At 39.2% G+C, this 13,454-nt stretch overlaps 1 protein-coding gene across 7 annotated transcripts in view; it reads right to left on the reverse strand.

Moving 5' to 3' along the window:
* ptpn12 (protein tyrosine phosphatase non-receptor type 12) overlaps positions 1 to 13,454 on the reverse strand; it is a 177,083-nt gene that overhangs the window by 43,832 nt on the left and 119,797 nt on the right. For all 7 annotated transcript variants that reach the window (XM_057853847.1, XM_057853850.1, XM_057853851.1 and 4 more), the window contains 7 exons: positions 10,254 to 10,362; positions 7,009 to 7,085; positions 6,833 to 6,928; positions 6,474 to 6,512; positions 4,470 to 4,538; positions 4,320 to 4,379; positions 4,110 to 4,252 (listed from right to left, as the gene is read on the reverse strand). In XM_057853847.1, coding sequence (XP_057709830.1) covers positions 4,110 to 4,252; positions 4,320 to 4,379; positions 4,470 to 4,538; positions 6,474 to 6,512; positions 6,833 to 6,928; positions 7,009 to 7,085; positions 10,254 to 10,362 — 593 coding nt within the window. The remainder of the gene's footprint in view (positions 1 to 4,109; positions 4,253 to 4,319; positions 4,380 to 4,469; positions 4,539 to 6,473; positions 6,513 to 6,832; positions 6,929 to 7,008; positions 7,086 to 10,253; positions 10,363 to 13,454) is intronic.

The following is a 13,454-nucleotide window of genomic DNA, read 5'->3' on the forward strand; positions in this document are numbered from 1 at the left end:
TTTTAAGCTAGCAGACTTTTGCTATGTAAATTAGCCAATTGTTCTTTTTTTATACTTAGATCCTCATTTTTTAAAAAATATCATTTGAGGCTCAATTAAGGGATTTATGTTCCTTATCCGATTACTCGATTAACTAGTTCATCGATTAATCAACTACTAAAATAATCGATAGCTGCAGCCCTAATTATTGTGTTACTTTTTAGCCCTTAAAAAGTAAAAATATATATATTAGGGGTATGCCATCTTAGACACCCCGCGATTCGATCACGATTCAGGGCGCTACTATTCAATTATTGAACGATGATCAAATGATTGACGATTATCGACGCATCGTACATTACATTCAACAGGGATGATGAAAACATGCCCATACAACACAAAGCTGCCCTTAAACTGTTTTTTTTTTTTTTTGAAAGTGCAAAAACTTTAACCATTTTAAAGGACGTACTTACTTCTCAACATACCAATACAACACACAGCTGACCTTGAGATGCTCTTTTTTTAAAAGAAGGTGCAATAACATTAGATGTTTCAAAGGCAGTACTTATTTCTCTCAACAATACAATACAATTTACACTAGTGGAATGAATTCCACATTTTCTGGAAACAAACAAAGTGTCTTCAGAAATAATACTTTTAACCAATATACTTTGTTTCCACAGATTTCTGTACTATTTCACGTGTTTGTAGTGTTATCGCTGTACTTAACCCTGGTTTTAAATGTTCTGCAACTGGAATAACTTTTGTACACCACCAAACAACGCACAACTTGACATGGAAATACATGTTAGCCAAGTCGCTAATTAGCATAGCGCTCGGTGCTAACTAGTAATGTCTAAAAAACAACAACAGTAAAAGCTTAACAGTACAAGACACTTTGTGTACGCACCTCTGAGCTCTAAAAATAACTTGCGCACAGAAGCATCACCGCCGGGTTCTTGCCTGTCTCATACACAAATTTATTTTCAAGTTTTTTGAAAAGGAGTAAATCTCTCGCTCAGTAACCAGCTAGATCCATCATAACGTTGTGTGTGCCTCCGTTTAAGGTGTCCGGGTGGCAGACGTGTCTTGAATTTCGTTCCGCCACTAGCTGCTGTCATAAAGTCTTTAGGGAAAATCGCTGTTTTTTGAACATTTATGAATCGTAATCGAATCATCACGTGTCGAATCGCGATGCATCTAATAATCGATTTTTTGGCAAACCCTTAAAATAAATTAGGCCTGAATGATACTGGGAAAAAAATTAACATTGCGATAAAAATTGCCAAGGCTACACACTTTTTGGATTAGTTGCACTGGCGCGCTAACGTTACGTTAGCATGGTACAGTAAGGTTAATCTTATTAGCGCTGAGGAGTCTACTGCTTTAAGATGGCAGCTGTTTACCAACGCCAGCGAGTCTGTCATTTCGCATCTTGTTCTGTATACATGTGATACCTATGAGACGCATCAAATGCTACATGTAGCATCACGTTGGCGCAGTTTGTAGCGGCTGTCGGCTGCAGTCAGGTACTGTATTATATGCAAGTGACGACAGTGCGTTGTGCCGCATTAAAAGTAGTCCGGGCAAAACGTCATGTTTAGAGCTGGTAAAATTAAACGATTCCTCAAGGCGGACAAAATGCCTCGACCAATTTTTCAAATTGAGTTATTGTTTCAGCTCTTCGGGGAAGATTCCAAAATCATCAGTGACTTGTAAATGCCCTCAAAAGTGGGAAGACCGACTGTGAATGATTTTGGTTGTAGTGCCAACGACATCTAGCACGGATGTATGGCGGCCAATGAGTTCACATCGACACTATTCTACTGGCAAATTTTGGTCGGTCGCAACCTATTGGTTCCTTTTTTTTCCAATTATTAAGCAGTGACTCCTTTTTTAAAACTATGTATCGATATTAGGCATGTGCCGGTTACCAGTTTCAAGGTTTACCGTGGTATGAAAATGTTACGGTTTCAAAACCACAAATTGTTTCTGTAGCTATTTGTCACGTTACCAAAAATGCAGGGAGAAATCCGTGGCTTGAAGCGGCAGCGCTCACCCCTCCCCCTCCGGTTGTTGCTCTGTCCTATGTCTGTTGGTGACACTACACCTGAGCTTTTTCCCCCCTCAAAAAAGAAAGTCACTAGTATGGAAGTACTTTGGCTACCGAAAAGAAACAGATGGCCGCGGTTCAGAGGAGGAAGGACAGTCGACATTCTTGCAGAGGATGGTTGCCTAGGGAAGCAACACCTCCAACATGATTTCACATTTACGTGACCATCGTCCGTCACTTTACACAAAATTTAAGGTAAGCAGACGCTGTCATGAACTTTTTCCACCAGCTACGAGAGTTCACTCCAGCGGGGTTAAGTGTTTCTTGTGATGGTAAAACAAATATTATAACGTAAGCTTGTTAACAAGGCAGATAATGTGGCTAGTTAGCATGGCAAGACTGCTAACTACTTTCCTCTCTACCATTAGCCTACTTTTGAAAAGTCTTCCGCCATAACAACTGTTCAAAATAACATTTTCATAATACAGCCTGTGGTGTTTTTCTCTCTCGCGATTTTTTGTATTGAGAGAGGGTGTGTGTGCATATAATGTGTAAATAATGATACGAGTCATACACAAGCGCTCTGTCTCTTGCTCTCACTATTAATATTCAACTAATTAATATTTATAGTAGTCATGTGTTTTACTTAAAATCAATTTGATCATATATTGTTTAAGTTCAGTTCTATATTACCAACTCGAGCTGTAGGTTTCGTCTATAAATTTTATTTATTTCAATTCTATTTAAAGTAGGGCTGTCAAATTTATCGCGTTAACAGGCGGTAATTAATCATTTTAATTAATCACGTTAACATATTTGATGCAATTAACGCATGCGCGGAATGACCCCTTCATTTGTTGCCTCAAATAGTTTTCGATGACGCCGTTTTAGCACATTGAGAGCAAAAAGGCAGAGATGTGCAAGTGGGCACAGGCGTCCATTGGACCACGCCTTTTATTGGCTTAAGGTTTGGGAGCCACTATTAACAATCATGGTTGTCCAACTTCCCATCATGCATATGGGCGGAGCAAGAGACGATCTTTTTCTTCCCACGACTAATAGAACACAACGCAGAACATACTGTATACCATTTGCAGCCACCATTGACAGTCATGGTTGCCCAACTTCCCATCATGCATTTGGGCAGAGCAGGAAACGTTCTTTTTCTTAAAACGCCTAAATGAACACAACGCAGAACATACTGTATACCATTTGCAGCCACCACTGACAGTCATGGTTGCCCAACTTCCCATCATGCATTTGGGCGGAACAGTTAAGTCGCTACAGTGTCATTTAGAGAAAGAACAACAAAAATAATATTCCTATCCCTCAAAAAAATAATGTTCACAGAAAGAAAAGCGACGCGGCTGAAAACAACAATATTAAGAGGGGTTTTAATATAAAATTACTATTACTCAAATTCAAATTTATCTTTTAAGAACTTAAAGTCTTTCTATCCGTGGATCCCTTTAACAGAAAGAATGTTAATAATGTTAATGCCATCTTGTGGATTTATTGTTATAATAAACAAATACAGTACTTATTTACAGTATTTATGTCCGTCTTGTGGCTCATCTTTCCATGCCAACAATAATTTACAGAAAAATGGCATATTTCAGAGATGGTTTGAATTGCGATTAATTATGATTAATTCCTTTTTAAGCTGTGATTAACTCGATTAAAAAATTTTAATCGTTCGACAGCCCTAATTTAAAGTATTTTAGTTATTTACTGCGGTATTTTTGCATGAGGTTATCATACCGGCACATGCCTTATCGATAACCTTTTGGCATACATAGTATCGCGATATTTCACCATTTCGATTTTTTTAACACCCCCAGTTTCCTCTACGTAAATATAAATTGCCGTACTCAATTTTTTCATCTCTTCCGTTTCATTTTACAAACATTATCCAAGTTTGATAATCCCTTTATTCGTTCTTAAGTTATCTTGAATGCAAACATACAGAATTGAATACATTACCTTCACCTTCTGTAGTTTCGAAATTTAAATATATATCTGGTGCCAATAACAAAATGCTTTTTTTCGCCAATGTGTACTTCAAGTGAACGCGTACCTGCAATGCACACATATGGGGACGTCGTCATTTTCTTGGTATTCTCTCATGAGTCCGATCATGTCCAGGATGGAATCAAACGACGAAGGGACGTCATGATCGGGCCAGTTAATGTAATGAAACTGGGTGATCCTCCGTGTTTCCTGCAAGACACAAGGGACGCTCAGCATAGCCCTGATTGTGGAAGACAATAGGTGAGCGCAAACCTACATTCTCATACTCCACTACAAGTGTACGGATAGAGTAGTCCGTCCTGGTCTGCTCAGATTCCTGAAAGACAGACGCGATTCATACGAAATGTGAGAAATGCTCCACCCCATCCCGTCGTGCAGCTGTGCTGGTGCATACAAATCTACTTACACACGAGATTCGGAATGGCCCGAAACTCATGGGCTCCCCGAACAGCGGGAAATACCGCTCGCATTTTTTCTGAGGAGGGAATAAAACAGTTAGCCAACAACTTGAAAACATTGCCAAAAAAAAAAAAAAAAAAAAAAGATTAGCATCACAGAGTAGTCGAGAAATTCGAGCAAAAACATTTTTATTGGCATTTAGTGACAGTGTATCACAAAAGTGAGTACACCCCTCGCATTTCTGCAGATATTTAAGTATGTCTTTACATGGGACAACACTGACAAAATGACAGACACAATGTGTCAAACATTAATATCTAAACCCCTGGCAACAAAAGTGAGTACACCCCTTAGAAACTACATCCCTAAATGTCCAAATTGAGTACTGCTTGTCATTTTCAATCCAAAATGTCATGGGACTCGTTAGTGTTACTAGGTCCAGGAGTGCATAGGGAGCAGCTGTGTTCAAATTTGTAGAGCAGCTCTCACACTCTCTTATAATGGTCACTGAGAGTTCCAACATGGCACCAAGTGGCAAAGAACTCTCTGAGGATCTTAAAAGACTTATTGTTGTGCTACATGAAGATGGCCAAGGCTACAAGAAGATTGCCAACACCCAGAAACTGAGCTGCAGCACAGTGGCTAAGATCATCCAGCGTTTTAAAAGAGCAGGGTCCACTCAGAACAGGCCTTGGGTTGGTCGTCCAAAGAAGCAGAACGCACGTGCTGAGCATCTCGTCCAAATGCTTTGTTCGTCCATCCCCTCCGTCGTATGGGCTCTCACGTCCGGTCACCAACTGAAGGAATTTGCCCCCCTCCCGGCCAAGCCACGGAAACAGTGACAGCTAAACGGAAATGGTGCTCCGCTAGCATCACTCCTGCGAGTCAACCGGGAGGAGCCGAAATTCCGCGCGTTCACTCCTGTGTTAACCCTTTGTACTGACTCCACGTTCTAAAAGTTTGAAGAACGCTCAGTGAAAAACAGGTTGACAATTTATTCATTGACAGTGGTCAAAAAACAAGGCACAACAGACGACGGAGGGACAATGCTAGATCCAGGGTCGGCAAAACAACGGCTACATAGCAATGTTCTAAAGAAGCGACAGTTGTTTTCTTCGTGTCCAGTCCTTTTGAAAGCTGCGGTGGAGTGGGCCAGGCCGTAGGCGTGGCTGGGTGTCGTCTTGGGATCATCTCTCTGTGGCAGGTTTGGGCGGTGAAGTTCGTGCGTCATTCTTTGTGGCTGGAACATGGTTGCCACGGCGACCGACGCCGGTCTTGACGTCCCAGGGGCCCGCTATCAACTTGTTATCCTGGTTGGACGAGGGTGTTCTATTTGTTTTAGGACAGAGCGCCCTGCAGAAACTGGGTCGCAGGGCAGTGTTCCAGCATGACAACGACCCCAAACACACCTCCAAGATGACCACTGCTTTACTGAAGAGGCTGGGGGTAAAGGTGATGGAGTGGCCAAGCATGTCTCCAGACTTGAACCCAACAGAACATCTTTGGGGGATCCTCAAGCGGAAGGTGGAGGTGCACAAAGTCTCAAATATCCGGCAGCTCCACATCGTCGTCATGGAGGAGTGGAAGAGCATTCCAGTGGAAACCTGTAAAGCTCTGTTCAACTCCATGCCCAGAAGAGTAAAGGCAGTACCGGATAATAGTGGTGGCCACACAAAATATTGACAGTTGACATGTTGTGTGTTAATATTGACAACTTTCACTAAGGCAGTACTCAATTTGGACATTTAGGGATGTAGTTTCTAAGGGGTCTACTCACTTTGTTGCCAGGGGTTGAGATAGTAATGGCTATAATTTATTTTGAGGGGAAAATAAATGAACTCTATTATATAAGCTGCACACAGACTACTTTTGTGTCAAAGTGTCATTTTGTCAGTGTTGTCGCATGAAAAGATATACTTAAATATCTGCAGAAATGCGAGGGGTGTACTCACTTTTGTGATACACTGTAATACGAGATTGAATTCATGCGCGTGAATAAAAAAAGGCTTACCCTTCCCATCTCAAACTCTCGACAGGCCATCACAATAACCTGCAGGAAGGATTACAGTGGTTACAATGGAGCAGCTCACACATTTGGACGGCCTAATCGTCGCTCGCACCCAGCATGGAACCCATCTGGTTCCCCCCATCTGCCTCTTCGTTTTCGCTCGCTTAAATATTTATTTATTACCAACGCCATTACCAGCATTTTTCAATTATTGACAACATATGTCTTTAAAACTGGTAGATACTTAAACTAAATGAGTCAGACACTTATTTGTAATGGAGGATCTAATTGTTTTGAACATATTTGAATAGAAATACTGCAGGGTTTTCCCTGTGTTTTATAAGCCTGGCGGGGATACTCACAGCTACATTGTATTCCCAGTTCATCCTCCAGAAGTCTACCACAGTGTTGGGTAGAGGACCCTGAGTTGCTATATAGGCCTCTGGGCCATCCATGCCCTGGAAAAAGCAAAATAAATTCAAATGATGATAATAGAAGATAAGAAAAAATAGAAAAAAATGACAGTTTTTTTTCATACCTTGATGAAATTGGCATTGATGTAATCTGTATCCTGATTGGTTGTTTTTAATGTCAGCTTCACCCGAGTGTGATCAACTAGGGTAAAGAAAAAAAAAATATGAGTATAGTCAAGAAAATTTTTTTTTTTTTTTTTTTTTTTTTAAATGCAGCATGTGTTTGCATTATGTGGTGACCTATTACACCCTTGATTTGCTGTTTCGGGACATAATACAATTTGTAATGGCCACGTTAAGAATTCTCAGGTTTTAAGGAAATTTGACAATACATAATTTGCTACGTTCATTTTTATGCACCATATGTTTGCACTGTGTGGTGACTTATTACACCATTGGTTTGCTGTTTAGGGACGAAAAACAATGATGTGTGATGGCCACTTTAAGAAGTTTTCTGTCGTTTAAGGAATTTTGAAAATACACAACTTGCTATATTCATTTTATGCACCATGTGTTTGAACTGTGTGGTGACTTATTACACCATTGGTTTGCCGTATAGGTACAAAATGATGTGTAACGGCTACTTTAAGAAATTATTCTGCCGTTTTAATGAATGTTGACAGTACACCATTAGCTATATTTTTTAATGCACCATGTGTTTGCACTGTGTGGTGACTTATTACAACGTTGGTTTGCCGTATTGGGACAATATTATGTGTAATGTCCACTTTAAGAAATTTTTATGCTGTTTTAGGAATTTTCACAATACACAAATAGCTATATTTTTTATGCACGATGTGTTTGCACTGTGTGGTGACTTATTACACTGGTGGTTTGCTGTTAAAGGACAAAAACAATGACGTGTAATGGAAAATTTACATAAAATATTTTGCTTTTTGAAGAAATTTTGACAATGTACTATTAGTGATATTCATTTTTATGCACCATCTGTTTGCACTATAAGTGATATTCATTTTTATGCACCATCTGTTTGCACTATGTGGTGACTTATTACACCAAGAGTTTGCTGTATACGGACAAAAAAATGATGTATAATGGCCACTTTAAGAAATTATTCTGCCGTTTTAGGGATTTTGACAACGTACAAATAGCTATTTTCATTTTTATGCACCATGTGTTTGCACTGTGTGGTGACTTATTACACTGTTAGTTTGACGTTTAGGGACAAAAACAATGACGTGTAATGGCAACTATAAAGAAATTAGTCTGCCTTTTGAAGGAATTTTAACAATACACAAATAGCTATATTGTATTATATGTTTTAATGCACCGTATGTTTGCAGTGTGTGGTGACTTATTCATTACACAGTTGGTTTGCTGTTAGGGAAATAAAACTGACATGTAATGGCCACTTTGACAAATTTTTCTGCCATTTTTAGGAATTTTAAAAATAGACAATTAGCTATACTCTTCATTTTATGCACAGAGTGTTTGCACTGTTTGGTGACTTATTACACAGTTGGTTTGCCGTTTGGGGACAAAAAACAATCATGTGTAATGGCAACTTTAAAGAAACTATTCTGCTGTTTAAGTAATTTTGACAATACACAGTTAGCTATATTTTAAGCACCATGTGTTTGGACTGTGTGGTGACTTATTACACCGGTGGTTTGCTGTTTAGGGACAAAAACAATGACGTGTAAAGGCAACTTTAAAGAAAGTACTGTATCCTGCCATTTTAAGAAGTTTTGACAATAAACAATCAAGCGATATTCACTTTATGCACCATGTGTTTGCACTGTGTGGTGACTTATTAAACCGTTGGTTTGCTGTTTAGGGACAAAAACATGGACGTGTAATGGCAACTTTAAAGAAAGTACTGTATCCTGCCATTTTAAGGAGTTTTTTTACAATACACAAATAGCTATATTCATTTTTATGTACCATGTGTTTGGACTGTATGGTGACTTATTACAACGGTGGTTTGCTGTTTAGGGACAAAAACAATGATGTGTAATGGCAACTTTAAAGAAATTATTCTGCTGTTTGAAGAAATTTTGACAATATCCAAAATAGCTATTTTCATTTTTATGCACCATGTGTTTGCACGGTGTGGTGACTTACTACACCGCTGGTTTGCTGTTTAGGGACATAAAACTGAAGTGTAATGGCAACTTTAAAGAAATTATTCAGTCGTTTTAAGGAATTTTGACAATACACAATTAGCTTATATTTATTTTTATGCACCATGTGTTTGCATTGTGTGGTAACTTATTACACCGGTTGTTTGCTGTTTAGGGACATACAACTGATGTGTAATGGCAACTTTAAAGTATATATTCTGCAGTTTTAAGGGATTTTGACAATACACAACTTGCTATATTCATTTTTATGCACCATGTGTTTATACTGTGTGGTGACTTATTACACCGTTGTTTTGCTGTTTAGGGACATAAAACAATTGTAATGACAACTTTAAGAATTCTGATGTTTCAAGGAATTTTGACAATACATAATTTGCTCCATTCATTTCTATGCATCATGTGTTTGCACTATGTGGTGACCTATTACACTGTTGGTTTACTGTTTAGGAACATAAAACTGATGTGTAATGGGCACTTTATAAAGTTTTCTGTCGTTTTAAGAAATTTTGACAATACACAATTAGCTATAGTATGCATTTTTATGCATCATGTGTTTACACTGTGTGGTGACTGATTACACTGTTGGTTTGCCGTTTAGGGCCAAAAACAATGACATGTAATGGCAACTTTAAAGAAAATATTCTGCCATTTTAAGAAGTTTTGACAGTACACAATTAGCTATTTTTTATGCACAATGTGCGTGCACTGTGTGGTGACTTATTACACTGTTGGTTTGCTGTTTAGGGACACAAAACTGATGTGTGATGGCAACTTCGAAGAATTTTTTTCTGTCATTTTAAGGAATTTTAACAGTACACAATTAGCTCTATTTTTTATGCACCATGTGTTTGCATTGTGTGGTGGCTTATTACACCCTTGGTTTGCTGTAAATGGACATAAAACAATGATGTGTAATGGTAACTTTAAGAAATGATGCTGACGTCTAAAGGAATTTTGAATGTACATTATTAGCTCTTGTTTGCAGATTTCTACATATCATTCATATCTAACTGCTGTTATATTTAGAATATATGTAATGTAGACAATATCTTTCTTTGTTTCCTTTCCAGTGTTCAAAGCAGTGTGACGTCAAGTATTTTCCCACAAAGGTTCACGCTAATGGCGCAGTCAGTTCCCATGGCGGCAATCCAAAGCACCAAAAATAGGAGTCGCCCTAACGTCTACGCGTTCAATCGGTGTCTTACACGGCAGTATGTCCTTGTATCGGTTCTTCTTGACATTTTCTTCTCGCTCGCCTATGTTGGTCGGGTAGATCTTCTCCGTGCGGTATTTTGTGGATAGCCGCCGCAGCCGCTGCAAATAAACAAAACAAAAATAGACTCAAATAGTTCTCATTTTAGTTGACAGTGAAGAAGAAATATTTAAGGAAGAACGCAATATATCAGCCCCTCTCACGCCCCCTCACTTCCTTTTTATAAAGAGTCTGAGAAAGCTGCATTTGATTTTATCTCTGCGAACGTCGTATTCAAATTTGCTGCTTTTATTTTGAAAAAGACATGACTTTTTACCGGCGTATTAGTCGCACCACTCAAACTACGGGGAAAATATGGTATATTAGCATACCAATTTGCAAAGTCATGTAAATCAGTCATACAGTCGGTTCCAATCTTCACATAAACGACTAGCCGGCTACCGTCTGCAGAGACCCTGCTTGTAATTACTCTTACTTCCTGTTACATAAAGCTCACATGCACATGTGTACCCGTACGAATAATAGAAGCCTGGAGGGCGGAAAAGGAAAAATTAAGCAGACCTTCTCTTGAGCCAACCAACTATTAGGAGCTGTGGAATGGCCGAACAAGAGCATAAAGGATGAACAAGGAGATAAGGAAGCAGAAAAAATTTTGAGGCTAATGGCGTCTTTTATTCCCGCTTTCTGCATTCATTCACACACTCCCTTGAATGGGAGACTAAAAAAAGAATAAATAAGGGCCTCCTAAATGACAACATGCGCTAGCTGAGATGACGTGGTTCCCTCCCGGAGGCCAATCATAGAGCAGCAAACCACAATAACTGAACGTTTCCTGTACATGCTCCATGTCCACGAGCGCGCACAAGCAGAGGCAGGGCGTATCCCACCTCCACAGACCCCCGTCAGGGTGAGTCACCACATTTACAGACACATTACTTGGGTCTAAAATAACTTGTGGATGCCAGGGATGCTGTGGAAATAATGTGAAGAACCCCAAAGAGCAAGGGACAAAGAAAGGGTTTGTTGTCACACTTGCTATAACTCGACAACCAGATCCAAAAAAAGAAATAAGGGTCGTTTTTTTTCCTGAAGGTGGCATTTGAACATAACAGAGTGGACACTAACAGAGGGGACATTTAGTGCTGAAGTTAAAGTGCGTAGGACGGGGAAAAAAAAAGTCTTAGATAGGATTGTTATGTGAATTAGAATCATATTCGATTCGATCAGATTCGACTATATACAGCAATTTAGCAGAGTGCAGATGACGAGAAATTAGTCTTTTAATTTGTTGGTTAGCCACGCCTACCACTATAGGGCTCTAACATCCCCAACAGGTGGATGATGTCAGCGGAGTCACAATTTTATCTGATTTAGTATGCAGCCCATTGAGGGGGAACTATTCAGAACGAGGAAAATGTGACGAAGAGAGCTGCAAAATGTCATTGTTTCAGTCTCTCTACCCCAATATTTTTACAGGATATTCTTTTTAGCCAAGTATTTTTCCCCAATAAATGGCTTGAGAAGGACCAGTCAGCCCGTTGAGGGGGAATTATTCAGAACGAGGAAAATGTGATGAAGAGAGCCGCAAAATGTCATTGTTTCAGTCTCTTTACCCCAATATTTTTACAGGATATTCTTTTTATCCAAGTATTTTTCCCTAATAGCTAAATAAATGGCATGGTCATGACAAATTATAGTCTTGTGCTAAATGGAATATGAAATAATAAAATGCATTTATTCAAGACGACATAGCAAAATTACTCCATAATGGTCAAAACTGTCGACTTCACCTTTACTGTCGCACCTCCCGAACGGTATTTTATGCCACCTAAATCGGGCCTATGTAATTTCCCTTCCCCGGCTTCGGAGAATGTAAACAAACCATGAGGCGTGACAACTAGCCGACATGCTAACCCGAACCGAGTGATGTTTCAAAGTCTTCGAAGCGGGAAATTACACATAACTAGCCCGGATTATTTCACAAGACGACTGGATTGTCGATTGTTTGTGCTGATCGGCAAACCGCCCGGCGGAGAGCAATTTACAGCTCGTTTCCCTGCTAATACGGACAGGAGAGCTCGCCAGGGAGGCAGCTGGACAATGACCGCTGAACAAACCGACCGACGTCGGAGGAGCATGTGCCTGCCAAATGGTCAACACGTATATGGCAAAATAATGCTTTCCTACACATCGAAGTTGTAAAAAGCCAGAGAGAGTCATAGGCGAGCTGCTGCAGTTGTTGTGCAGCTAACATGTGCAGCTAATGTGTATGAGGAGAGCTTTTTACGTGCCCATCCATGATTAAACGTAAGTAGTCCTTTAAAGAAATTTTGTAGTGTTTACTTTGTAATCGCTGTATTCGCGGCTATTTTTAACTCAAAGTTGCAATTTCTGATCGGTCAGAAAATTTGACAGAACACTGGGCACATGAAAAGGGGAAAAATCAGAGGATAGTGCTCTCCCGGCGGGGGGATGTGCGACATGCCGCCGGTCATTGGCCGAGGGGGCAAGGAGCATGTCAGCCACAAAATGCAAGCCACCTACATATTAAAATGATCCCAGTATTTAACATTAGGGCTGCAGCTATTGATTATTTTAGTAGTCGAATAATCGATGAACTAGTTAGTTCGAATAATCGAGTAATCGGAAAAGGAACATGAAAAATTAAAATACCTGAGCTGAGCCTCAAATGGTATTAAAAACAAATAAATAAGGATCTATGTTATAGTTGTTTTACTATTTCTTCATTCTTATTTTATTCTTTATTTTTTTTAATCGATTACTGTGTTGTGTTGTTGGACCTTGAGTCTGTTAATAAATATCTATCTATCTATGTACAACAACAGAACAATTGGCTAACTTACATGGCAAAAGTCCGCTAGATTAAATGCTATAAAATAAAAAAAATTTTTTCCAATGCTCTTAACAAATGGTTCAGAATCATATTCACAAAAAAAAAAAAAAAAAAAAAAAAAAAACGGCTAAATATACATATAAACTAAATTACGAATGCATTAAAAAACATTAGCCCAAAGAAAAACTTAGCTTAGGTTGGTCTTAACAGAGAGCAGTTGGATTCAGCCATGTGAAAGGATGCAGACCAGAGGGCAAAGTATCCGCCCCAATCAAAAAACCAAATGTAAACACTTTCAAAATAAAACATTACAACGCCACTTTAATTAAACGAATACTC

The sequence above is a fragment of the Corythoichthys intestinalis genome, chromosome 13 (genome assembly GCF_030265065.1).
Source record: "Corythoichthys intestinalis isolate RoL2023-P3 chromosome 13, ASM3026506v1, whole genome shotgun sequence".
NCBI classification, from domain to species: Eukaryota; Metazoa; Chordata; class Actinopteri; order Syngnathiformes; family Syngnathidae; genus Corythoichthys; species Corythoichthys intestinalis.